Source organism: Lepisosteus oculatus, chromosome 10, assembly GCF_040954835.1.
Source record: "Lepisosteus oculatus isolate fLepOcu1 chromosome 10, fLepOcu1.hap2, whole genome shotgun sequence".
Classification (NCBI taxonomy): Eukaryota; Metazoa; Chordata; class Actinopteri; order Semionotiformes; family Lepisosteidae; genus Lepisosteus; species Lepisosteus oculatus.
The window spans coordinates 4,257,210-4,283,189 of NC_090705.1; the positions used below are offsets into that span (position 1 = coordinate 4,257,210).

The 25,980-nt window shown below is 39.6% G+C and overlaps 2 protein-coding genes across 4 annotated transcripts; one reads left to right on the forward strand and one right to left on the reverse strand.

Moving 5' to 3' along the window:
- Positions 1-69: 69 nt before the first annotated feature.
- On the reverse strand, positions 70-11,793 carry asb4 (ankyrin repeat and SOCS box containing 4). Of its 3 annotated transcripts, XR_011190586.1 has the most exons (6): positions 11,564-11,793; positions 10,440-10,739; positions 7,358-7,848; positions 5,344-5,457; positions 4,168-4,432; positions 70-3,194 (listed from the first exon to the last, which is right to left on the reverse strand). XR_011190586.1 is itself a non-coding variant. In XM_006636167.3 (5 exons), exons 1-5 carry the CDS (start codon positions 11,739-11,741, stop codon positions 4,244-4,246), a joined length of 1,272 nt encoding a protein of 423 aa, XP_006636230.2. In that variant the 5' UTR covers positions 11,742-11,793; the 3' UTR covers positions 70-4,243. The 3 variants fall into 3 exon arrangements, 2 of the variants coding, with proteins under 2 accessions (XP_006636230.2, XP_069050857.1); XM_006636167.3 differs by having other exon boundaries at positions 70-4,432; XM_069194756.1 differs by lacking the exon at positions 11,564-11,793 and adding an exon at positions 11,078-11,151 and having other exon boundaries at positions 70-4,432.
- Positions 11,794-14,221: 2,428 nt separating this feature from the next.
- LOC102695084 (serum paraoxonase/arylesterase 2) lies at positions 14,222-25,707 on the forward strand. Its single transcript, XM_006636021.3, has 9 exons — positions 14,222-14,362; positions 15,967-16,037; positions 19,415-19,470; positions 19,957-20,122; positions 20,571-20,697; positions 22,244-22,441; positions 23,195-23,276; positions 23,970-24,098; positions 24,682-25,707. Exons 1-9 carry the CDS (start codon positions 14,286-14,288, stop codon positions 24,841-24,843), a joined length of 1,068 nt encoding a protein of 355 aa, XP_006636084.2. The 5' UTR covers positions 14,222-14,285; the 3' UTR covers positions 24,844-25,707.
- Positions 25,708-25,980: the final 273 nt, after the last annotated feature.

Consider the following 25,980-nt stretch of genomic DNA (forward strand, 5'->3'; position numbering starts at 1 on the left):
TCTGCAGTCCTGACAGAATTACATCTCTACTGTAGATAGAAATGATATAAGCATGTGTATATATAAGAGTCTGTATGTCATCAGTTTATTGCAAAATAATAAGCATTTCTGTATAACAAAAAAATCATTAAAGCTTTACATAGCCATATCTCCTTGAGGAACTGCAATTCTTCAAGCAAAATAAATAAGATTTAAGTTGAAATAAAGTAAAATATGACAGTATAAGTGTTAAAAATTGTTCCAAAAACAGGTTTTATTTGTGAAGTACTTTTTGTGTATTATCCAGTAATTTTCCAGAGTCACTGCAAAACAGGTCAATATGTAGTGAAACTAACCTAACTGCTTCAACTAAAAGTATATAATATATCAAGAAAGAGACACATTTGACAGTTTCAAGCTGCTTTTTTACATGAACAAGTCTTTAACAATTTAAGGTGTGTTACTGTAGAACTGGCTCCTTTTCATTTTTATTGATTGAAAGGATCATTGTTAAAAAAATCTAGTTTTGCAAGAGTAGTAATATGAAGGAGCAAGAAGGAAAGGAGCTTTTCTAAATGAGCATACCATATTTCTTCTTACCTTTTCAGAGGTATTTGGTAAAGAAGCAATCCCTAAATGATTGCCTTTAATGGATTCATTACAATTATAGCCTCAATATAATAAAGTTCAGGTGGGTTCTTCCTGCACCATTTCACCAACTTCCACCCGTCCCTCAAATATACGGTTAACATATCTTCCACTACTCTTCCTTTTCTAGATATCAACTTCTCCATCAACTACCCCTGACTGTCCACTTCAGTTTATTACAAACCCACGGATTCACACAGCTACCTTCTGTACAGCTCATTTCACCCCAACCACACTAAAAACTCTCTTCCTTTTTCACAGTTCCTTAGGCTACGACGATTATGCAGCGACGACATCGACTTCGAGAACCAAGCCCTCAAAATGTACTCCTTTTTCATCAACAGAGGATACCCCAGCAGTGTGATTGACAAGGCCCTTGCCTGAGCCAAAAACACCCCCCGAACCATCAACCCGATCAGGAACTCCCGCCGTAACAACCGCATTCCTTTGGTGCTTCCCTATCACCCTAACACACTTTCTATCCCCAGGACTATTAACCACAACTTTTCCATCCTACATGATGATCCCTCCATTGGGGCCCTCTTTTCTGATCACCCCATCATCTCATATCGCCGACCACCTAATCTGCGTAACCTCCTTGTTCACAGCTCCCTTGACCGCCCTCAACAGCCATCCACACCAGGCACTTTCCCTTGCAACAGAGCTCGCTGTATCACCTGCAAGTACACATCCACCAACACACTCCTTCAAGGCCCCTCAGGACAATTCTGGATCACCCAGATGGCATCTTGTACCTCCAGCGACCTTATTTACTGTATCTCTTGGAGTAAATGCCCAGCCATCTACATTGGAGAAACAGGAAGGAGACTCGGAGACCGCTTCACAGAACACGTCAGAGCTGTGAAGATTAAAGATCTCTCCAAGCCCATTCTTTCTCATTTCACCTCTGACGGCCACGACCACTCTAATCTCTCCGTCTGTGTTCTCAAAGACAGTTTTCCAAACTCATACATCAGAAAGACCACCGTAACCAAACTCATACTGCAGCTAGGATCACACATTCTTCCTTCGCTTAACGACAGACTACTGTTCTTTTAAATTTTCTCCATTCATTGGAAGTTTCATTTCACACCTCTCTGCACCCATTCTGACTTCATACCTCTTGATTGGCCTCTCTTTCTGTCCCCTGCTCCCGCCTCTCACTCCTCCTCCCTCCCAGCCTTTGTTCTCCCGCTACTGTACCTTTGCCTACTGCCTTGTCTCTCTCACACCTGAAGAAGGCTCCACGGCCGAAATGTTGTGTTCTCTTTCTTCTTTTTTTCAGCATGGAATAAACCTGTTACTTGTTCAATATAATGAAGTTGACACAGAACAGTAATTTCGATCATAGTAATGTGACAGTGACATCTAATCTGCTCCATTATTTAATTTTAGTGCTTTGACTTTTCTTTTAAGATATCGTTTCTCTTCCCACTTCAAGCGGCAAAGTGGAACAGAAATGCATTATTATAAGTCTGAGGACTCTGGAAATCATGGGCTGACGAAATTGCCAACTAAATTTAAGTTGCAGTGTACCTGGAAGCTGGCTCTATTACATATTGATCGATCATTAACCCTTCACCTGGTTGAAAGTAAATGTGCCTTTCTATGTAAAAGTGAAATAAATCATAATCCTAAACAACTCTTACATTTTGCTCTTTTACTTCTTTTAAGCAACCTTTTCAACCTGAAAAGAGTGAATTATTATGAGGCTTTTTTTGCCCCTACATGTTCCTAAAAGGATTAATGGTGCATCAAAGTGAAAAGCAGGCATAAAGTGCAATTTGCTCAGAGCAATAAGGAATCTCTCCTGACAAAAGATTAAAAGCTGTAATACTCTTGCCCATTTATATCCTAACGTTTAAGGGTATTATATAGCAAAGCAATACTCTTCAGCCACTTCAAGTCAGACCCTGAAGCTTTTCATGCCAGTTACAAAAGTCTTACAGCGCAGTCATTTCTGAGTTCAAACACTGCGCATAATTGCAACACTTTGCGATAAATTAAACACTTCTTCAGCCATAGCTAGAAAAAAAATTTAAAGGTTTAGTATTCATCTAACATAAGAGCCACATTCACTTTTGCAAGATGAAAGGGAGTGACATTTCTAAATACAAAGCTTTAAAGTGTTATTCTTCATTTTTCTTGCACTTACAGCCCATTACAGTAGTTTTACTTATTTACTTTTTTAAAATAAAAATAATCAAAGCTGCCCCTTCAGTCCAAATGAAGTATTACTTCCAGGAATACATCTGGACCCTCTAAGCTATACAGATAAACTAGATTATAATGCATTCTCTGTATTCGGTGCACATGTGCTTTTGATAACTGCTCATATATCCCTAGCAGACTGAACATTGGAAAATGTTTTCACTTTACTTATAATGTAAAACAATCCTAAAAGACAGGTCGAGAATAATTACTAGTCAGAGGTGGATTTTTCACATTTTAGCCATTGCTCAACGAAGATGATATTCAACAAGTATATTCTGTAGGAAAAGGTGAAGCAGTTTCTGTCATTTGTTAAACCTGTGGTGTGGTGAAGAGGTGAAAGTCCATTCTCATACCTGTAAGTACGATATGACGGGTGACTTTATTTAACAACTCATACTGTAAATGATTAGTGCAAAAATATCTTGTTAATTTATCCTGTTTTCTCTTAATTTGTTAAGAGGTTTCACCTCCAAAATAGGTTCCTGTACAACACAAAATATTGTAAATAATTGTATAACATTGTATTGCAAATAATATAAAATATTGTAAAGACATGAAAGAATGTATTAGACTAAACACATTTCACATTCTGTTTTCTAACTGCTTTCTCTAATACAGGGTTAAGGAGGAGACAGACCCTATTCCAGCATTCAATGGGTGCAAAGCAGGATACACACAGAAGGGACGCCAGTCCAGTAATGGGTTAAATAATACAAATGTTTAAGATTTGTTACAGTGGACCTGCATATTTGACTAAGAAAGCCAACTGAATGTCCCATTTATTTCTGTTCTTCATTGCTGTTTCCTTTGAGGTTTTGATGAAGAACCAGGCCGTTACATTTCAAAGTGATTCTTTGAGCCACTCTTTGATGTTCTTTTCACTAAGCATACTGTACAACACTTATCATTTAAAGGAGACTTCTCTGATTTTTAACTGTGTGGCATCATAAATCACACAGTCGATACTTGAAATGAAATGCCCGAAGTACAGCAGAGTTCGCAACTTCAAGAATATCACCAACCTTGGATACCTTTTAAGTTAAAACTATGACAAAAAAACTAGAGATTGAATGCTTTAGAATGAAATTTCAAACACTGTTATCTTAATGTAAATTATTTTATAAAAATAATTTGAGAAAAAATAAAATAAAAGACGTGTCTAACATCCTATTCATAAAGCTACCACCTGAATGAGTTGATGTTTTTAACATATTCTCGTCAACTGTCGTATTATGGTCCCTGTCCTTTTTCTTTGCTCTCTGCCTCTTACTCCACTGTGGTTTTCTCTTTTTTGTTTTTAAAATGGAAGGGGGAACATCATTTCACCTGTTTCCCAGGTCTGGGTGCAGAGCATGCACACAGCGATCTGTCAGTGCGCTGGTTGTGAAGAGGAGTCAACACATTAAAAGATGAATTCCTCTGGTTCCAGCAGTAAATACCTCTCAAGCGAAAGTGGAAGTGACAGTTCTTTGACACCTTGGTGAATTCTCGTCCACATTGCTGCTCGAATTGCGCATCTTGCCAAGTGCATTAGAGTGCGTGGAGTACTGCTGCATACAGCAAAGAGAGAGTCGTAGAAAAACTGGTGTTGCTGTGGAGACAAAAAAAAAACTAACTTCAGATTGTGAACTAAGTGCTTCATTTGTACACTTTTACCTCCATGAAACCCTTGCTTATACAGTTACTTTGCATTCAGCATTAGCAACATAGACTAAGTACTGTGCATGTTAATGGATCCATGGGCTAAGCATACTGTAGGTATTTTCTCTAGAAGTGCTCATTAGTTAATGCTTAGGAAATAAATTCAAAGTGCCTGAACTAAGTCTTCATCAACATTAGTAAGCAAATCTTCCTATCAATGCACCCTACTGTACTTTTAACAGAATGTACTTCTTGCTACATCAGGTCACGAGGTCAGCATAACCTTTTATTCTATAAACTGTCAAGACTTGGCTGTTGTGTTAACCTGAAAAATAAAATAACACACATTTTAGTGGTATTTCTGCACTAGTAGCATTTTAACACACATTAGTTTAATGTTTTAGGCTTGTCACAACGTAATCTGTAATAATTTATAGTTGAACCTGAATTACAGAGCACTGAAATGTTTCTGAAATGGTCTGACTATTCTACAACTACTTTCTGAACATCGATATGGAGCTATCGATGAATGGTCTCTAGCTCATGAACGGTCCAGACTCAAGTCAAAATGATTCACTCATGTTTAATTTAAAAATTGGCTGAAACACTTGTGACCCTCACCACTGTAATGAATGAAACGTCTTTTTTTCAATTCAGAAAAAACGTGGAGAAACACCTTTTTACAAACAGCCATTATGAATTGAAATGTTTGTGAACTGATCTCTACTTTTGTCTTCTTGGAGAGCTACACATATACTGAACTGTAATTTCTGAGCTTATCTAAAAATAGTAGTACTCTACTAAGTAAAGGCATATTAAAATATTCTGATTGGAAAATAAAATGCAGCATTGAACTCTTACCTTGTATACCATGTTGGGAATAGCCGATCTCCAACTCTTTGTGGCTTTGATATGTTCATATGAATTTATCATTACCTCAACTGCCCTGGGATATTGATGGCAAGACTGAAGCACCTGTTAAAAAATATTTTTTAAAATTAGGTTAAAAATGATTACCACCTCCCATATTGCAGTCAATCATATTTATCTGTGGTTCTGTCATTCAGTGGCATGCATTAAAATGCACTTAAAATGATAACGTCACAATGTAGGGATTTCATCTTTTAACACCACCACTGGACTTTTAATTAGGCATTTGAATTAGCTGACACACATAAGAACTTAAGAAAAGCTGCAAACAACAAATATATTTTAGCAGCTAGGTGAAGCTAAAATGTCATGTGGACTATTTTTGTAGGAGCTCAGTTTGCGCCACAGCTTCTGGCTTAAAAGCCAGTTCCAGATGCTAACAATAAAGAAATAATGTCCCATGCTGAGTCCTAAATGGATTTCCTATTGCTTTTCAATTGTAATCCCATGTCCTTTTTCACAACTGAGTTTGTAATAGTTCTCTGAGTTTACCATACCTATTCCTCTTAGAAATTTAAACAGTTTAATTAAATCTCCTTTCAATCTCCTTTGTTCAAGATACTAATGGGATTTAATTTCTTTTCCTTGTCTATTTATGACAACTCTCAGACTCTCAGACTCTCAACTCTCAGATAGTTGCTCTTCTTTGAATAACTTTTTCAAATACCCTTTTTGTGGTATTGTGATGAAAAATTAAAATGCTCTGAATGGAGTTCCACTGTGTTGTAAAACATAACTCTTAATTTTAATTTCACACTTTATATTATATACGGTACATGAGCATCTAGTTTAGTTTTCTATTGCTTCCCAACAATGTCTTACTAGAAGAATCACACAACAGCCTTTCTGATTTTATTCTTAATTTTTCTATTATTCTATTTGTACACTATTTTCCTATACTTGATTTTATTTGTTTTGGGATTATTTTTTTGCATCGCTAATCTTGTGTTTTTGAAGTCTGACCATCATTATTCAATTGACTCTACCTCTGTCTTTTCCCAGCCCATTGCTTGTAAACTCTGCCTCATTGCTTCATATCCTGTTCCACTAAAATTATTAATTTAATTTTATACTACTGTACTTCGGATGTTGCCATATTATGGTTAAAATTTCCAAATGGTTCTACTACATCTGTTTTCTTAATTTGTTTCGTGATATTTATCCATTTTAACTGTATCAGTTTCAGATTCTGAAATTATATCTCCTAGCAGAATATCCCAATTTAAGTGTGGAAAATTGCAGTCTCCCTGTAATACATCATCACCTTGCTTGATCTCATTATACAGGAAGCTATCTGTGCTTATATGTGCATTAGGTGTTCACTAGCACACACCAATTGGATTATTAAACCCCTTATAATTTCTTATTTCCATCTTTTCCCATATGACTTCCAAATTGTCTGTGCTGTCTGTATGTAATTGTTCTGTAGGAGTAGTTTTTGATAGTGTCCCATTACAACACCTCTTCAACTGAGCGTGTCCTCCCAGAAATGTGCAATCAATCAATTAATTATTTTGTTTTGTTATAAAACCTTTCATCCTCCCCTAGGCTTGTTTCAGGTATACTCTTTAGTCACACATTTTATTCCCTATGAATGCAATTCATCTAGGATGGAGGTACAGGGTTTTAGAATTGGATGTGTTATTTAAATTTAATCCCAGTGTTGCCCTGAGCTTTCCGGATCCCACAAGAATTAGCCTATTGTGTCTCCCAGTTCCTTATTTGAAATATTCCTCTACACACATTGGCTCAGCATATTGGTGCTCCTCTGGAGGATTAACAACTCATCCTGCTTGTATTGGTCCCCTTATGTTCCATGAAGGACAACCAGTGCTTCACAAATGTTTGTAGGTATCTTTAGAACATAAAAAATACTGCATTAAATAGCAAGCATGACTTTACTAAACGATATCGAGGACAGTTTTGTTTTGTGTCACATTTGCACCTTGTGGAACTGAGGTGGGTATATTCTCGCAGCTCCGTGGTTTAACAGGAGCTGGTAGCAGACTTCAGGCACCCCTGCCGGACGCACAGACGTCACTTTTAGTAGATATTGTAATGGAGCACATCCATTTATATCCATTATTCTGGCGTTTGCCCCTGCCTCTAGCAACATCTGGATGAGGATGTGATCACAGTTCCAGGCAGCCTTATGAAGAGCAGTTTTGAAGTCTTCTTCTTGCAGATTGACGTTGGCCTTGTAGTCCAGCAGCATGCGGCAGACCAGGTGATGATCTGAGCTGTACTCCTGCTCCTTGTAGTTGAGAGCCCAGAATGCTGCCGTGATCAGGGGCGTCTCCATGTGAGCATTGACACTGTCTACTTGTGCACCATGGGCAATGTACAGTGCAGTGAGCTCTGGTATCCCAAACCGCGCGGCCGTGTGCAAGGGGGTGTCCTCATCCACATTGTCACTGCGTCTGTCCAGGTTCGCTCCTGTCAAAGAAGGAATACACAGCAGAACACTTGGGGCAGAACTGAAATTCTAGAGAGAAAAGGTGAGAATGAAAGTTCTTGACCACACCAGGTTGGCCACAAGTGAGAGCAGCTTATTCGGCTCATTGTGCTCATTCAAGCCTGTTTTTCTGTAATTAGTATTGGATTCACTGAGAATAAATGGTATTTAAATCAGATGTTCAGGAGGAAGGTTAGGTCCTAATCTTGCATGTACAGTGCCTTCAGAAAATATTCAGACACCTCCACTTTTTTCACACTTTGTTGTGTTGTAGATTTATTTCATAATGACCCCATAATGACAAAGTGAAAACACATTTTAGGAATTTTTGCAAATTTATTAAAAAAAAATCAGACCCTTTATTCAGTACTTTGTAGGACCACCTTTAGCAGTGATTACAGCTGCGAGTCGTCTTGGGTACACTTCTACCAGCTTTACACACCTGGATTTGGGCAGTTTCTCCCATTCTTCCTTACAGATTCTCTCAAGCTCTGTCAGATTGGATGGGGAGCGTCAGTGAACTTAAGGTCTCTCCACAGATTTTCTATGTGGTTCAACTCTGGGTTTTGTCTGGGCCACTCAAGAACATGCAGAGACTTGTTCCGAAGCCACTCCAGTGTTGTCTTGGCTGTGTGCTTGGGATCGTTGTCATGCTGAAAGGTGAATCTTTGCCCTAGTCCAAGGTTGTGTGCACTCTGGAGTAGGTTTTCTGCAAGGACCTCTCTGTATTTGGCTCTGTTCATCTTTCCCTCAATCCTGACCAGTTTCCCAGTCCCTGCCACTGAGAAGCATCCCCACAGCATGATGCTGCCACCACCACGCTTCACCGTAGGGATGGTGATGAATGGTATAGTACCTGGTTTTCGCCAGACATGGCATTTGGCATTCAGTCCAAAGAGTTCAATGTTTGTCTCATCAGACCAGAGAATCTTTCTCCTTATGCTCTCAGAGTCCTTTAAGTGCCATTTGGCAGACTCTAGGCAGGCTGGGCTATGCCTTTTACTAAGGAGTGGCTTCTGTCTAGCCACTCTACCACAGAGACCTAATTGATGGAGTGTTGCAGAGATGGTTGTCCTCCCGGCAGGTTCTCCCATCTTTACACAGGAACTCTGAAGCTCTGTTAGAGAGGCCATTGGGTTCTTGGTCACCTCCCTGACCAAGGCCCTTATTGCCAGAATACCCAATTTGGCCGGACAGCCAGCTCTAGGAAGAGTCTTGGTGGTTCCAAAAGTCTTCTATTTGACAATGATGGAGGCAACTGTGCTCTTGGGAACTTTCAATGCATAGCTAAATTTGTATACCCTTTTCGAGATCTGCGCATTGAAACAATCCTATGTCAGAGGTCTACAGAGAGTTCCTTGGACTTCATGATTTAGTTTTTATTTGGGACCTTATAAAGACAGGTGTATGCCTTTTTAAATCATGTCCAATCAAGTACTTTTGCCACAGGTTGACTACAATCAAATTCTAGAGACATCTCAAAGATGATCAAAAGAAATAGGATGCATCTGAACTCAAAAAACATGTTCTCAATTTGTCATTATAGGGCATTGTGTGTCGATTGATGGCAAAAATGAATCAGTTCAATCCATTTTGAAATAAATCTACAACACAACAAAGTGCGGAAAAAGTGGAGGGCTCTGAATACTTTCTGAAGGCACTGTATATACAGTAAGTCTCACAGTCAGGGTTTCATTCCACTCATGTTCCTCGCATCCCCACCCTTGCCATGGACTGTACATCCTTGTAGCAGCTCCCTAGCTCATTCCTCACAAAAGAGAAAGAGGGTTGGGCAGCCTGTCCAGCTTAGGACAGGCTGCCATTCCCTCAGCTAGGCAAGTCACAACAAATGCTGTATACATATCTGTCTGTCACAGTTAACATCCCTCCTATCTCTCCTATCTCTGTTATGGATTTTAGTTCAGTTATTTCCTGGTGTGACTTGTTTATGTTTTGGCTTAATAAGCCTAGCGTCTCCGTAGCTCCTGGCTCAGCTTTGGAAAACGGACGTCTTAAGGCCCGCCTACCACCCAGGCGTCCTGATCTTTGAGCCCTGGGCTCGGAGCGCCTGGTCCCATGATGCTTTAATCTCTCTGTGTTCCTGGTCTTGGTTCCCCTTCCCAGGGATTTTAATCGTCGTTGTCTTGGGTGGATCTCCCGGATCATGGAATACTGACTATCCACTTTTGGGCCTGCCTGGACTTGGTTGCCTTGGCTTTTCCCGTGCACCGGATCACTACTGTCACTGCTCACTGTCTGTCATCACTGAATAAACCTCTTTCCCTGAAGTGCGTCTCCTGCCTCTTCCGGACTAAACCGTCACTCATAGGGTCTTTACTGCACACTCCACGGGAGGCTGACCCAACTCCCACGACACCGTCTCTCTGCCCCATTCATTAGCATCTAACAAAACTATAGAAAGCATATACAGTATACAGTATGTATGGATGATAAAATGTATACTGTAAGTCCTGATTATAAAACTCTTGGGTGTATCGTTTTTGTACCACATTCCCTTCTGTTGAACAAAACCTATTTGCATTAGTCCATACATACAATACAGTGTGCTTACCTTTCAGAATGAGCTGCTTGGCACAGTCCACTGATTCTTTCGTAATGCAGTAATGCAGTGGTGTGTGCCCGCTCAGCGAAACACTGTTGACTTTCGCTCCATGATGTAATAGAAGAGAAACGCTGTCGCTGTCAGAAACCTCACAGGCAACATGCAGAGGTGTCTTCCCATTAGGTTTTCTGCTGATTGAGGCTTTGTACTCCAGAAGGACCAAGGCAGTCTCCACATAGCCATACATCACACAGATGTGAAGGCCTGTTGCCCAGGAGGACTCCAGCTTATAACCGGGCAACCAGTAACCTACCAGCAAAAATACAGAAATACAGATGTCTTCATTTATCCCTCATTCCTTACAACAGATTCAGCTTTCCTTGACCAGAGCACTGGAGTCAGCTTTTACTTCAACAATGTCTAAGAGTCTGTTTCGAAAAGCTAAAATTTTATCTCTACAGGGATCTGCATTTTACCAACTGTTTTCTCTCAACTAAAAACATTTTGTACAATGAGCAACATTGAATAACACATTTTCTAACTACTCCATAAATATTTTTTCTGCTGGAACCACATTTCCCACTTAAAATATATAACATAGTGTAACCCACTCACGACAGTATAATTAAGTTTACAAGAAGAGCTACCATTTTTTATCTATGTGGTGAAATCTCTTTTGTGCCCATAAAACTGGAAAGACGTCTCTTAATGTGTATAGCAGGTTAAAATCTGCAGGGTTTGAGACTTGTAATGTGAGGTTACGTGTTTCAGAAAGATCCAGTGCTTTCTCTAGAGGTCTGACTCCCCTCAGTGGTGAACTGTGCAAAGCAGATATTTTCTCATGTTCAGTCTTGATGGAATGTGCAGGATATGATAAAAGACCCACTTTTTATCAGAGCTGTCCATTTTGCCTTAGTATCTAAGAAATAAGCACAGTTACACATTCCATCATATTTTATGTTTTACAATTACCATTTTACAAATACACCGTAGCATTTAACCAAGAATGTGATTTTAAATAATCTCTGTAACTTAGTTTAGTCACATCACACTTTCTTTGTCAGAACTTGGGTACATTCTCTCTTTTTGAGCATAAAATGCAAGTGCCTCATACAGTGTTGCTTTCTCCATACCTTGCTTATATGATGCCAAAATCATGTTTCTGTCTTCGACTTCAAACACAGTGTCGACATCTATGCTTGTAGTGTGCAAGATATGCCTCACTTGCTCGAAATCATTATGTTGCAAAGCCTGCAGAAACTTGTCTTTCAGACTTTTCACAGCTTCAGATCTGGCTGTGTGCTCCTCCATTGTTTAGCCCTAAGCATTAAGCCTTTGAGACTGTTTTCAAGAACATACTACAGGCCGGGAGAGAAACTGTAATATAATCACTGCAAAGGCAGGGGAGACTATGCTATTTATAGAGAGCTTGCATAACTTGACTGCCATGTATCCAGGCTGGAGATCAGCTCTATGTGTGGATCTTTACATATTCAACTTAGTTAATGCTTTAATGCTGTTATTCTTCTTCTTAATTACCTTAGCAGGCACCCTTTATAAGAGTGACTTATAATACATATATGAAATACTTTGCTGCAAGTGTTGATTTGAAATTAAAAAGAAAAGGGATTTTGTTAAATCTGAGTAATTATTACTCATCCTTTTGAAGTCATTAATAACTCACAATAACTCTAAGTAACTCTCAACTCCTTTTTAGATACATTTAGAATCACAAATTATATGATGTACCCAAGCACAAGTACCCAAGAAGAAGGATGCTTCCAGGGGTTGAGGTAGCTTGGAACAATCTACCCAGCCATTCTGTTGAAGCCAACACCCTGGCTTATTTCAAGAAACAGCTGGTTGAGACCAATTCATTATAATTAATTTTATTACTTATAATTAAATAAACACCAAACAGGCTAGATGTGCCTCCTCTTGGCCTCCATATGGCCTCCTCTTCTTTGGAACAGTTTTTATGCTCTCCTCCAACCTGCCCTCTTTCAACCTATCCATCATGTAAGACATCACAGGTGTCAGTCTGTGAGGGCCAAGAGAGCCCCAGCTGATCCCACACAGCCTTCAACAGTGTCCAGCCGATAGCCTCATAGGGTTTAGTCCGGGGTTCGATTCCAGACCTGGGGTGCTATCTGAATGGAGTTTGTATTGTATGTTCTCCCCATGTTTGTGTGGGTTTTCCCCAAGTACTAGGATGTCCTCTCTTAGCCCAAAGCCACACTTGACACGGATGCCGGTGGCTAGCCGTGGAGAGAGACCGGCGAGACAGGAGGACCCCATGCGTAGCGGCAGGAACCGAGCAAACATGGGTGTTCGGTCCGGGCTCAAGGTATCGGGCGGAGTCTGTTAGTAAATGCATGGATGCTTCATTATTTTAAACCGTTCCGTGATATGTTTGTCACGTGATTTTAAATTCTGTATTACTGAATACATACAGTAGTACTATATAGAATTTTTTAATTACATATAGTTACTTACTCTTATTCTGCTGAAAGCAGAGTAAATACACTGAAGATATCAGAGCAAGTAAAGGAGTGGTGTAAAGTAAATTCCATTCTGAAAAATAGAAAGGAGAAACACAATGTTTCATCTGCTGAGTTTGAAAAAGGGGACCCAGTGAAAGGAAGCAATATCTTCAAAGGCATTGACCAAGGTGAGGGAAAGAAACGCAGCATTTCGGTTGTGGAGCTCCCCTCCCTATCTCCCAGAGCCAGACACCACTGGCGGACTTTGGGCGTCACCTAGAAGGACCTCTAATCAGACGCATGTCTGCTCAGTTCCTCCACCCTGCACGGGAACTGCAACCCTTCCCCTCCCAAAAAAATGTTTTTTTAGTGCAAAAGTGGCAACCCTAAGTGAAGGACTAAACGAAAAAAGTACAGAAGCAAACAAAGTAAATAAATAAACTATCGTGAGTACAGAACTATCAGAAAGGCTGCTCTTCCTGACACAGCGAAAGACGTTTGGCAATGACCCTGTCCCACACATCTGTATTTGGGAGTGTTCTGACCTTCTCCATCACTGTCTGGTATGGGAACACCTCAGCCCAGGACGCGTAGCAGCTAGAGAGAGTAGTGAACTGTATATTGCCCCCTGGGCTGTAGGAGGCCACCTTCCCTCTGTGTACTCACTCACTGCTCTAGTCTGCCCCCTCCCACCCTGTCCTCCTCTCTGGCAGGGGCTAGCTCTGTCAAGACAGGGGCTGCTAGGTTCCGAAACAGCCCCCACCCATGGCTCAGTGTTATGCTCTCCCGGTTATTTATTTTATTGCTGGTGTGTGTCTGTCTACTGTAAATCTGGCGTGTGGATGCTGTCTATTATTGGCTTTGTGTTCTTTAAGAAGTCCGGCGAGGTGGCTGTGTCAAAGGGACAGGGAAAGGTTTATTCCATGCTCAAAGGAAAAGAAGAGACACAACCTTCACACTGTCATCTTCTTCTTCACACCTGAAGGAGGCTCCACAGCAGAACAGTTGTGACTCTTCTTTTCCCTTTTCAGCACGGAATAACATTTTTGTATGTTTGTATGGTGTGTCTTTTGATTGCATGAGCTCACCAAACCGGATTCCATGCAACTAGTTGTTAAGGGCCAGAAAGTATTAAACCTAAGCCTGAACCTGAACTTGAACTTGAATCGGAAATGATCACACGCTTCGAACTCTCCCTCCGGCCAATGCGCTTCCAGCACACCGTATTTAGCCCGCCCCCTAGCCAATGGGCTCTCGGAACTGTCGCATTGAAGGTTGACCGTGCTCGCAATCTGATTGGTCCAAAGTTGGTGCACAGTATTCCGACTTTAATTCCGAGACTGAGAGCTTGACAGTGCGCGTCCAATACAGCATGGGGAAGATTTTAATTGTAACAGCTATTGCTGGTGTCCTGTTAGCTTTTCTGGGAGAAAGATACATGACGTTAAGGTACGTTGCGGTCTTATGGGGGAGCTGCGTTTAACGTTTAAACAGTGTAACAACTACTGTAAGTGAATGTCTTCTCCAGACACACTGCGCATTGTTCCATTTAGCAGGGTGATAATTCTTTAGTACAACAACCGACTAGTCCACTTCTACTTTTTGAGCATTGGATTTAAATCATGAATTCTTTACAGTTTATTATCTCACAGGAGTGGTTCTTGTTTGAAAGCTAATAGAGATATTCTTAAAGAACATGCTGTGGATGGAAAATACAAAAATGTATTCAGATTTAGAAGTAATTTGCCTGACGTGAGTGAAATGAAATGCTTTATCATAATATTAACTTACTCTCACATGACCTTGAAACACGAGACAGAAAAGGTACTGCCGATTTCATTACACGGAAATCTGACAATAATGCATCTATTGTCAGTCAAGCTCTTATTTCTGTAAAAGGCTGCTGCAAAGCCGGAGCCTATTCCAGAAACAGGGCGCAACCTGGACAGATAGCGAGTTCATCGCAGGGCACACCTGCACAAACTGAGTTTAATCTAGCCAGGAGACACCAGTTAATCTATGACCAGGCACCCCAGAGCGACTGTCATCTTGTATGCTACGTTTTGTTATTAACGAACTGAACCGCTCTGTAGACTTGTTGAAAAACTAGTTGCAAACGAATAAGACACTTTAAAAAAACATTTAAAAAACACAACAGACTTTGTGGTTTAATCGAGTGCGCATTTGAGCTACAGTATGAGCGTTGTTCGCAAATGAAACCCCAGAGGCAGTTAGTTTCACCCTTTTTCTCTTATCTGTCCGTAGCGCTAGTTTATAGTTGTGCATGTGTTAATCAGCTGTGAACCATAAAAGCAAGCCGTTATCGAATTAGTAGTTTCCTTTGCTTTTCCCGTGAACAATATCATTTTGACAGGACCTCATTCCTTTTAAACCTGTGTACCAGGTGCTGTTTGGGTGGAGTCTGTGCGTTCTCCCCGTGTTTGTGTGGGTTTCTTCTGTGTGCTTGGTTTCCTTCCCACAGTCTGGAAAAACTGGCCCTGGTGTGAGCGTGTGTGTCTGTTTGTGTCTGTTGTGCCCTGTGATGGACTGGTGTCCCATCTAGGGTGTATCCTGTCTTGCGCCCGTTGCTTACTGGGAAAGACTCTTGACCCCAAGAGGCCATGTACTGTATGTATTGGATAAAGGGGTTAGAGAATGGATGATTGTATAGTATTTAATGAAGTGTAGCAAGTACAGTAAAGAGCTGGGTAGCAACTACAGTATGGGATCATCCCCATTTAGTAAACTATTTTGGACCACTGACATTGACCTTGTTTTAATCTGTGTGCCTATCTACTGTGCTATGGTTGACTTCATCGTGCCTTTGTGAAACTGAGTGTAACACATTACAGCCTGGATTGTGCCAGTCTTTCAAACTCTATTAAGAAGCTCACTTTTATGTTTTACTGCATATTGAGCTACTGTATAATGAGGAGTTGTGTAGGGATGGTAAATCATAGAGGTAAATAACTGACATCCATTGATCAGTTATCAAGTAAACAAGATGGGTAGCCACTTGTTTGTAACTTTTGCTCCTGAATGTTCCTTTGTAGGACAAAGTTGATGGCTTCCAGAGATATTATCTCAAATCATCTTCCGAACTGTGTCTACATTAAAGGCCTTGGTGAGTGTTAGTGTTTAGCACAACACAACATACAGTACTGAAATATTAAAAGAGCCAAAGTCCTTTGAATTTTAAGAAAGACAATGTTTGTTAGAACCAGTGATGATAGTTTAGAATTTTTAGTTTAGCTCAGTTTTAGGAAGTTTAGAAAGATTTGTACAATACAACTCCTCATGTGTCTATTGCTGTTATCAGAGATGTGTTATGTGTCTATTCAATTATAAAATATGGCAAGATTTAAAATAATTTCTACTCCTGCTTCCAGTGTACTTTTACATTTAATGTGGGTCGATCCTTCTGATGCTTCTTAAACTTCCTCAAATTCTTCTTCTGCAGGTCAGTGAGCCAAACAGCAGGGCTGAGTCCTCTGTTTCCATCTAACAATGCTGTGGCTTTGTGAGCTGCTTACAATAAAAGGAAAACCGATATTAATCTGATAATTAGCAAACAGGAACAACACCTCTAAGGCTGTGTCAGTTAAAAACAAAAGATGTTGAGACTTTTTAAATTAGCAATTCAATATTCATACCCAGTTCTGAAACAAATGTGGCACTCATGTGCAGAATTGTCATATACCGTACAGTACCTTTTTACATGCTTCATGCTGTATACTGTTCATCATACTAGATGCAGATAGGATTCAGATGTTCAGAGGTCACACACATTGTTATTAAATGGATCAGTCACTAAACAGTAGGATGATGAGCTGCAAGAGTAGCTGTGATACCTTGCAGAAGTATTCCTCACCTTTTTTTGTCACGTTTTGTTAAATTACAAATGGCGTGCTCACATTTTATAAACAGAACGAAATCGAAACATGAATGATCATTCTGAACCTTTTTATGGCTGAGAGAAGTTAAATGTCACCAAAAACTGAAAAGAAAAATAAAAAGCTCAAATATTTCTGATTGCATAAGTATTCACCACCCTGTGTCAATATTTGTTGGAAGTACCTTTGGCAGCAATTAGAGCTGTGAGTCTTTTCAGATAAATCGCTTCCAGATTTGCACATTGGGATGTTGCAATTCTATCCTGTTCTCTTTGCAAACTTGCTTAAGCCCTGTTGAGTTGGTTAGAGGTCATTGATGGGCAGCAAGTTAGCAATAGATTTTCAAGTGGGACTTTGACTGGGCACTCAAACACATTCATTTTCTTAATCCTAAAACACTCCAGTGTGGCTTTGACCTGCTGCTTTGGTTGATTGTCCCACTGAAAACTGAGGTTTCATCTTCGTTTAACATCTCTAGCAGACTAAAGCAGGTTTTCCTCTAAAACTTGCCTGGATTTGGCTCCATCCATTTTCCCCTGAGTCTTGACAAGCTTCCCAGTTCCTGCTGATGAGAAGCAGCTCCATGACATGAAGCTGCCCCTGCTGTGGTTGACAGTAGGGATATTGTTGACTGAGAGCTGTTGGGGTTGTGCTAACTTGAATGTGTTGCATTTAGACCAAAAAATTCTGACTTTGTCTTGTCTGACAATGACAAGACCCATTGATGTATCACTTAAATGCTTTTCTGCCATCTCATTGTGGGGTGCGAGATGAGCTTTTTCTATGGCTTTTTAATGCAATGAGCCTTTTCATTTGGCAGAGATTCCTCTTTGTCACTCAGCTTTGACTCATGGACGCTTTTTCCCCATCTCAGCCATGTTGAACACTGTAGCCCTTTCAAAGTTGCTGTTGGTGTCGCAGTTGCTTCCCTAATCAGTTTCTCTGTTGCCCGGATGCTCAGTTTGGAAGGCCTGCATCAACTGGGCAGCGTCCGGGTGGTACGATTCACTTTTCACTTCTAAATGATTAGTTTTACTGTGTTAAAAAGAGATGTTCAATATCTATGAATGAAGGCACATAATAGGAAAAAAAACATGGTTTAGCTTTGTAACCTCTGTTGCCCTGATTATTTTGCTCACTTTCACAAGATAAATCTCGGATCATAATGTAAATTACAGTCTGCAATAATAGACACATTCTTTTAACTATACTGTAGAGAGTGTAACCCAGTTAAAAACCCAATGTACTTTTCACATAATGTACGTATTTAAACAGCGTATACAGGTGAGATGGAAGGGGTAGCCTCTTCAAGGGGTAGTTCAGGTTGACAATTGTTTTGATGACAAATTGTGCTCCAGAATACGTTTAAGCATCAGTGCCCAGCAGTCTCCTGGATAAGTAAGAGACGAGTGATATGCAGTCCAGTCCTTACTGTACCTTAACTGTGATGAACATCATCTGGTTGCATTACGTTTAGTATTAATTCAGGGCAGTGGTTAATTGGTTGTGTGTCTTGCAAGGGAAACGGAGTCTTTACTTTCTGTACACAGTACTGGCCATAAAATACCCTTTATTTTTAAGAATTACGTGGAAATAATTCCATGTTAAGGTTGTTCCAAGTTAAGGCTGTAGGTGTTCCACAGATAACTGTGAAAACCAAATACAATTACATGAACCACAACAAATTTAATTTCATCCTGCTGAAGAGCTGTTTGCTTGCTGAAAGAAATCATTAGTTTGCACTTGTTAGCTCCTTGTTCTTCAGTACAATATTGTTTGTTTCTGACACTAACCTGCATGTTCACTCTTGCTGTAAAGGAGAAATACCTCCATGCATTTTCTAACCCCTTCTTCCAATTCAGGGTTGTAAAAGAGCCACAGCCCGTTCCGGCAAGGGACAGTTGGCACAAGGCTAAGTACACCCTGGACGCCAGTCGATCACGGGCACACTCGGACACAAAGACAGACACACCCACACCAGTGTCAGTTTCCCAGAAGCCGGTTAGCCTACCAGTATGTATGGCAGGAAACCAGATTGCCTGGAGGAGACCCATGCAAACACAGGGAGAACATACAAACTCCAGATACTGCAGATACTGTAGCATTCCAGGAATTGAACTGCTGTGAGGCAGCAATGCTTACCACTGCTTGGGGAAATATATTATATTTACACAGTAATTGAGGTAAACAAAGAACAAAAGATATCCTTACTATGCAATTTAGTGGTACAGTACATACTGTATGCATATTAAGCAGGATAAATGAAATTGACATGGTTTGGTCCTATAGAATATTACAGTATGTAGTGCAATTGGTTTACTCACAGAACAGCTAAGTGGAGTACAGTACATAGTATTTAAAGTTAGGATATGATGTTTTCAGGGGGAAAAAAAAACACAGCAGGACTGATATGACTGAGAATTTGTAAAAGTTCTTTCCTCATTTTATCGTTTTCCTCATTTTATAATGGCCGCTTCTTTTAAGCTATATTCATAAAAACAATGTAGATGAAGTATTTACTATACATATTTGTATAAAAATGTCATGTGTTATGTTTCTTTTCTGAATAGAGCTGTTTTAATTTCCTTTTTTTTTTCTTTATGCAAAGAATATGGATCTGAAGATCTCACCATACTCCCAGGCGGACTGGCTCTTATTAGTACAGTAAGCCTTTGCGCTTACAGTTTGTGCATGTTTTCTGTTGTTTCTTACAAATCACCAACTTTGGTTTCTGACAGATGTCTGAAATCTAGATTGTTTTAAAATATTTTTCATGTTTTTTGTCAGCCTAAGAAGTGAAGCATTTTAGATTTTATATTCAAATTCTTAGAAAGGAAACTAGCGTATTTTGCAAAGTTCACTTTTGTTCTACAAAATACTGTACAGGTATATGGGATAGGTCAGGCCAAATTTAAAAATGTAGTTTCAGATAGGCGAGTTCTTTGTTGCTTCGTCAAACGTTTTGTTTTAACTTGGATTTTAAAAGTACATTTAGACATTTTCCGTATATATTCGATCTATGTTATCTCTTCACCTTTAGTCCTAGTGAACGTTTAATATTGTGATTGAGTCATAATACCAAAGACATTCTAGCCTGTTAAATCTCATTTTAAACTGCTAATAGATCTTGTGTTTCTTGGAATGATCTAGGGATTGAAATATCCTAACCTCAGAAGGCTTTCTGATGATCCGGGAAAGATCTATGCTTTGAATTTGGAGGAAGGGAATCTTAAACCCGTGGAGCTGAAAATAAGTCGAGGATTTGATCTGGATTCCTTTTTCCCACATGGAATCAGCACGTTTATTGATGAAAAAGGTAGAGTTGGATAGATTGATAAAAAATAAGAGTGATCAGTGCTCTAATGTTGTTCTAGCAGGGTGTGGGTAACATGGCTGTCTGTTCTTGTAAGGAATACTTTGCTACTGGGTTCAAGAAAGAGGAGATCCGGGGTTGTTTAGTTCCCAAACATGTTGCTGATTGTCTTTTAGCAACACAGCATTTTGTAAGTAATTTAAGTCTCAGCTGCCGAGGCTCTTCAGGTGTGAGGGAGAAAGAGTAAGGTGACAGGCATTTAGAGCCCAGGAGAAGAAAGGACAGACTACTGTAGGTGAAACTGGGCTCACAAATGAGAAACTGTGTCCACACAACAGCGAACTGGAAGGGCTGGGGGAGACTCAACCATTTCGATATTTTTAATTTTTTGGTCATTTGTAGAAATGACATGTTCTGTATTACTATTTGCTGTAAATTTCTGACTCTCCAGATCAGACAGTGTACCTCTTTGTGGTAAACCACCCTGACTTCAAAAGCACGGTGGAGATCTTCCGATTTGTTGAAGAGGACAGCTCCCTGACTCATCTGAAAACTATTGAGCACGAACTGCTTCACAGGTATGCTTACATCTGGCTTGAGTTTCATCATAATGATATTGATTAGAAATTGTTCTGTGCAAGTAATGTAACATTATTCTCGTGTTGAATAACAATCACTGAATTTATTGAATGCACATAAAATCACATGCGGAGATATGGTCTCCAGACTGGCGTCCCGTCCAGAGTGCTCTGCCTTGTTCCCATTTCTTGCTGGGATAGACACTGGCTCCCCTGTAACTCTGAATTGGATAATAAGTGGTAAGAATATGTACAGTATGAATGGGTATGGTTTCCAGAATTACCTGTCATTTGTTTCATTTCATAAACTAATATTAAAATGGCTTAAAGCAGAGAAAAAGCATCAAAATATTATGGAATTTTATTGCAGTTTTCCTGCACCAATGTTTAGAACAAAGATAGCAGAGCTTGCCGACTCAAATTAGCTGTCATATTTTAATCAGTGGAATCATTTCAGTATGATATTATCATAGTCTTTGAGTATGGTTTCCCTCAGTGCTATGCCTTCTGAAATGCATGCAGGCTAGGTCAGAGTACTCCCCTTGATCTCTCCTTCCAGGAAAGGTCTTTTGTTTTCCATGAGAAAGGGTGAAGGGCTCTTAGCTTCCCATCTCTGAGGGCTGCCTCTCGTGGTCGCACACACTGTAACACGAACAGAGCTTGGTTCCACACGGGAAAGTAGGAAGAAGAGAAATCCCAATGTTTTTCTTGGAAGCCTGCTTCAGCTGTGAGGGAGGGAAAGGCAGGGAGCAGGAATGTAAAAGGAAGGTGCGTGTAAGAAAGACATAGGAGGTGAGAGAGCATCTGAAAAAATGGAAATCTGGGAGAGAAATTCCAGGGGAAATGTGAAAGTCCAACGCCTTGAATGGAGAGATTAAAGAATTGAAATCCTTTTCCCCTAGCACCTGAAGAAGGCTCTTCAGCCAAAACTGTGTGTTCTTTCTTTCTATATTGTATGTGGAATTCTCTTCTACTTGTTCCTTTGAAGTTTGTACAGTACACTGACTCTGCTCACAACTCTGATCTCTTCACACATACAGTAGTACTGTACATCACTACTAATAGCACCACCCTTACTACTGTACTTCAGCACAGCATTAACCCTAAGCATAGAGGGTTCGGCACAGTAGCAGTAGTTTCTTATCTCTGTCACACTAGCTACTAATCTCCGCTTCATGTTTTGGAAAACGATGATATCAATAATAAAGTCTTCACCCCAGCTAGGAAGACTGAAGGAAAATGACTAGAAGATTTTTTCTTCACACTACAGGAAACTTTCCTGCACTACGTGCCACTGGGTTAGAATCTAGAACCTCTCTTTTGTCATACGGTACATTTTTTTTCAAGGTAGCAAAATAAGTGTCGTATTTGGAAATTGAAAACTTGCCCATAATTTCACTTTTGCATCAAATTAAATTAAAATCGAACAATCATTATAGGCAACATATGTGACTGTTAACTCCTTTGTATTATGTAATGCCTCTGTTGATTTAATATGCAGTATTTAAACATTCATTATCTGTTCTTGTTTCCTGTCTTTTATTAGTGTGAATGACATTGTGGCAGTTGGACCAGAAAGCTTTTATGCGACTAATGACCACTACTTTACAAATGCTCTGTTCTCTGTGGAGTACATGATTGGCTTAGCCTTGTGCAATGTAGTGTATTACAGCCCTGAAGAAGTGAGGGAAGCAGCAGCAGGGTTTTACTCTGCAAATGGAATAAACATCTCTCCTGATAAAAAGTAAGTCACACAATAAAGTTTGCACTTGTTTTTAGCACCACGAAGGTCTGAAAGCATGTACTGTACAGTAAGAGATGTGTACCTTGTATATACAGCATGGAATCAATAACAGAAGTCTGATTGGGATAACAATAGCAAGTTCAATCAGCTGTCACTAATTGATCATCATTCCTGACGTCATTTCCTCACAGACAATAGAAATACTGCACAGAAGTTCTCCCTCTCATTCATGTTTTTGCATCCAAGCTCCACCCCATCTCCACCTTTACAGCTGCTCCTTGGTCATTCCTCTCTCTGCCTGGGGGTCCCAGCCTCCTTGTCCTCTGGCTAGGAGGTCAGTCCTCAGCCAAGCGGGAGACTAAAACACTCAGTTAACCTTTCAATAAGATTAAGATGTTTATGCAGTATCTTAAATTTGCTCCCCTGGGGATGAATGACTTATTTTGGATTGAAATGACATAATCCTTTGGTGTTGTTGTTCAAGGTGAAATACACATTATTAGTTAAAACAAGTACACAGATGTCTTTGTCTGCATTTCGGAACAAAGGTTAAGGATAACAAAATTACACAAGCGCGTGCAATTAAGTGTTAACCTGATCAAAATTCAATGTTTTTGAAACCTGGTTTTTCCATGGGTAAATCTTTTGCTTTGCAGTAAGCACTTAGTAGAACAGTTAGTCAGTTCGTCCAACTGAAACCCCAAACCAACACAACCAATAAAGCAATATAATGTAAAAACAATTTCATTTCAGGCACCTTTATGTGGGGGATGTTTTTGACCACGTTGTTCATGTCTTGGAAATACAAGAAAACAAGACTTTGGTGCCTCTGAAGGTAAGTTGAATCACTCTTGCAAGGAATTATAATATTGTACCTAATTATCCAGAATCAAAATCGCTTATCATTCTGAATCTCAACACAGTGCTTTCTGTGGAGAATTCAAGGTGCTTCGTTTGTAGACTCTTATGATTGAGTCTACAGCTAATGTAAAGCGCTTTCTTCTTCACTAATTTGTTTTACATGTAAAATATAAACGTTAGTTCTCTCTGACTGTAGACAGTATAAATTGTAGGAATTCCTTGAAAGCCATGAAAATCCTTGATCTAGAACAGAAATCTGGTTCCAGAACAGAAAGGACCTTTTTCTAATGTGTAAAAGGAAGTAACTGTATTCTAAACGTCATCTTATAACGTCCCATGATTCTACACTTTTCATTATATGTCCTAACTGCTTGTTGATCTTGTTTATTATGTACCCACGTTGTTTGGTTTAGCTCGCTGGTTAATTCTCATAGAGGCCTAAATCCCCTTCTTTGCACAAGGAACCAGCTCTGCCTTAAGAGCCAGTTGAAATTCTCTGGTTAACAGTATTAATGCTAATGTACTGCATTTCTTAGGTTGTTGGAACGATATCATAAGTTCAAGTTGAAGGATTACTTCTAAGAGCTACTCGTTCTTCTAACACTTATTCTGTACCTCTGTTATGTCAAAATTATTAAAAACCAAATTTGTTAAATAAATAAAACAGAAAGTAGATGTGGGAACATTGCCTGATAACATAGAAGTGGACTCTGTCACTGGAGATTTGTGGCTGGGATGTCACCCTAACGCCTGGAGGCTGTTACGCTACGATCCTGAAAACCCACCTGGATCTGAGGTTAGTAGGAAGCCTGTGTAAAGACCACACCATGTGCTTTTGACATATTACAGCACATCAAACTGCTTTGAAATATTTGGGGATATCAATGGGCCTGGTCAACTATTTACATCTCGTTCAGATGACTTCATAAGAAGGTACAAAAGTCGATCTAAGACGGTACAGAAATTGAGTTTTTCCAGAGGGAATGCGTTGGTGTTGAGAGATTATTGTGGATCCAGCACAGCTTGTTTGATGGTTATTTATCTTGGGAGTAGCACTTACTGTAAGCCAACTGTTTATTTATTTTTAAAATGTAATATATTCCTGATGTTTGAAGAAGTTTGCACTTTTTTATCTTGCAACCTGTTCCACATGGTGCAGCTTTTTTAACTTAGTTTACAGATCCCTAAATTAGGGCATAATCTTATCAATACATAAAGTTTTATATGAAATTGGCCACAGCCTGTTCTTATGGGACCCAAGGAGATGGATCAGATCTGAAGTAAACACAGAGTGCAATAAGTTTAATGTATAGACTCCCAGCAATGCCCAGATAGTGTGTACTGTACTTAAAAAAACCTATATTTTTCATCTTTTGTAGGTTATCCAGATTCAGAACATTCACTCAGAAAAGCCAACTGTCACCAAAGTGTACGTCGATGATGGTCATGTTATTGAGGGTTCTTCAGTTGCAACTCCATACAAAGGGAAGCTGTTTATAGGAACAATGTATCAAAAGGCAATCATCTGTGATCTGAAGTAACCTGTCTATGTGCCTCAGTGTAAACAAAGATTTAAACTTTAAAGAATGTTTGTGATGTTTGTGTAGATTTTATACATGCAACACAGAAATGTGAATTGTGAAACAATTATGGGATGACACTGATAGTTTTTTTTACTCCAGTAGATTTAACAGATTTAAATTTACAGAGGTGTAGGTTCTGTATGTGTCCAACAGCACAAATATTGCAGAACATGCGTACATATTCCAATGTATTGTTTTTTGTTGTAAACACTACAGAATTGTTGTGGAGTACCTTCTGTAGTTCTGTTAAAAGCTGCAGTCTTGTGAGTGTACAGTAAGTGCATCAGGGACATTCAGGAAAGGATGGAGAGAAACCCCAGACAGCTCCACTGCCATGTGCCACTGTCTTGAGGACATTAGACTTTCCAGTAATTCATTCTGCTCAAGTGATGCCGGCTTTTTGCTTTGATGCTTTCAGATAACAGTGCTATAATTCATGCATGTTCATGGTGCTTAATGATTTCATCATACACCTCAGCATCAGTGTGTGTTTAATGTGATGTAAGGATGTCATACTTGCATAAAGTATGCTGGGAGCACCATCCTTGATTTTTCAGTCAAGTATAAACAAATGTGCTGGACAAGAACCTGCTGACAACTGTCTGAGGAACACAGCCTACTTTCTGCTGAAACTCTCCTGGATGGTTACCAGTGCATTTTGCAATACTGAGATAAATGTAACACTTGGAATATTACAATATCCAGCTGAGTATCTTTTTTGGCACCAAGGTTGAAGAAAACAAGTAAACAATAAAAACACAAAATGATTTTTTTTGTTTTCGTGTTTGCCTTGAAATAAATTGTGAGATTCTGTCATTTCTACTTGAATATCTTCTGTTTTTCATTATGTTTTAGAGCATTTAGATGACTTTAAACAGGAGAATAGTTTGAGATGCTATTCTGATGTAAAACAACTTTTATTTTGAATAAGCATTGGGTTTCCACCAATTGCCACAATACTGAATAAAACTTGTGCGACTTCATGTCACTCTTGTGAGAGGGTTTGTCGAGTTTACAGTTTATGCCTTTCCATGTAGAATGCCAGCATCAGTAATATTTGTAGTAGTGCACAACAACGTCCACAGCTGGCAAAGC

Coding starts and splice junctions, on each gene's coding strand:
- asb4 (XM_006636167.3), bottom strand. CDS start 11,741: ATGGAGGAGCACACAGCCAGATCTGAAGCTGTGAAAAGTCTGAAAGAC. Junction 7,849..10,439: donor CAAGCAGCTCATTCTGAAAG/GTAAGCACACTG, acceptor CTTCTTTGACAG/GAGCGAACCTGGACAGACGC. Junction 5,458..7,357: donor ACCCACCTCAGTTCCACAAG/GTGCAAATGTGA, acceptor ATTTTTTAACAG/GTGCTTCAGTCTTGCCATCA.
- LOC102695084 (XM_006636021.3), top strand. CDS start 14,286: ATGGGGAAGATTTTAATTGTAACAGCTATTGCTGGTGTCCTGTTAGCT. Junction 23,277..23,969: donor AGACTTTGGTGCCTCTGAAG/GTAAGTTGAATC, acceptor TAAATAAAACAG/AAAGTAGATGTGGGAACATT. Junction 24,099..24,681: donor AAAACCCACCTGGATCTGAG/GTTAGTAGGAAG, acceptor CATCTTTTGTAG/GTTATCCAGATTCAGAACAT.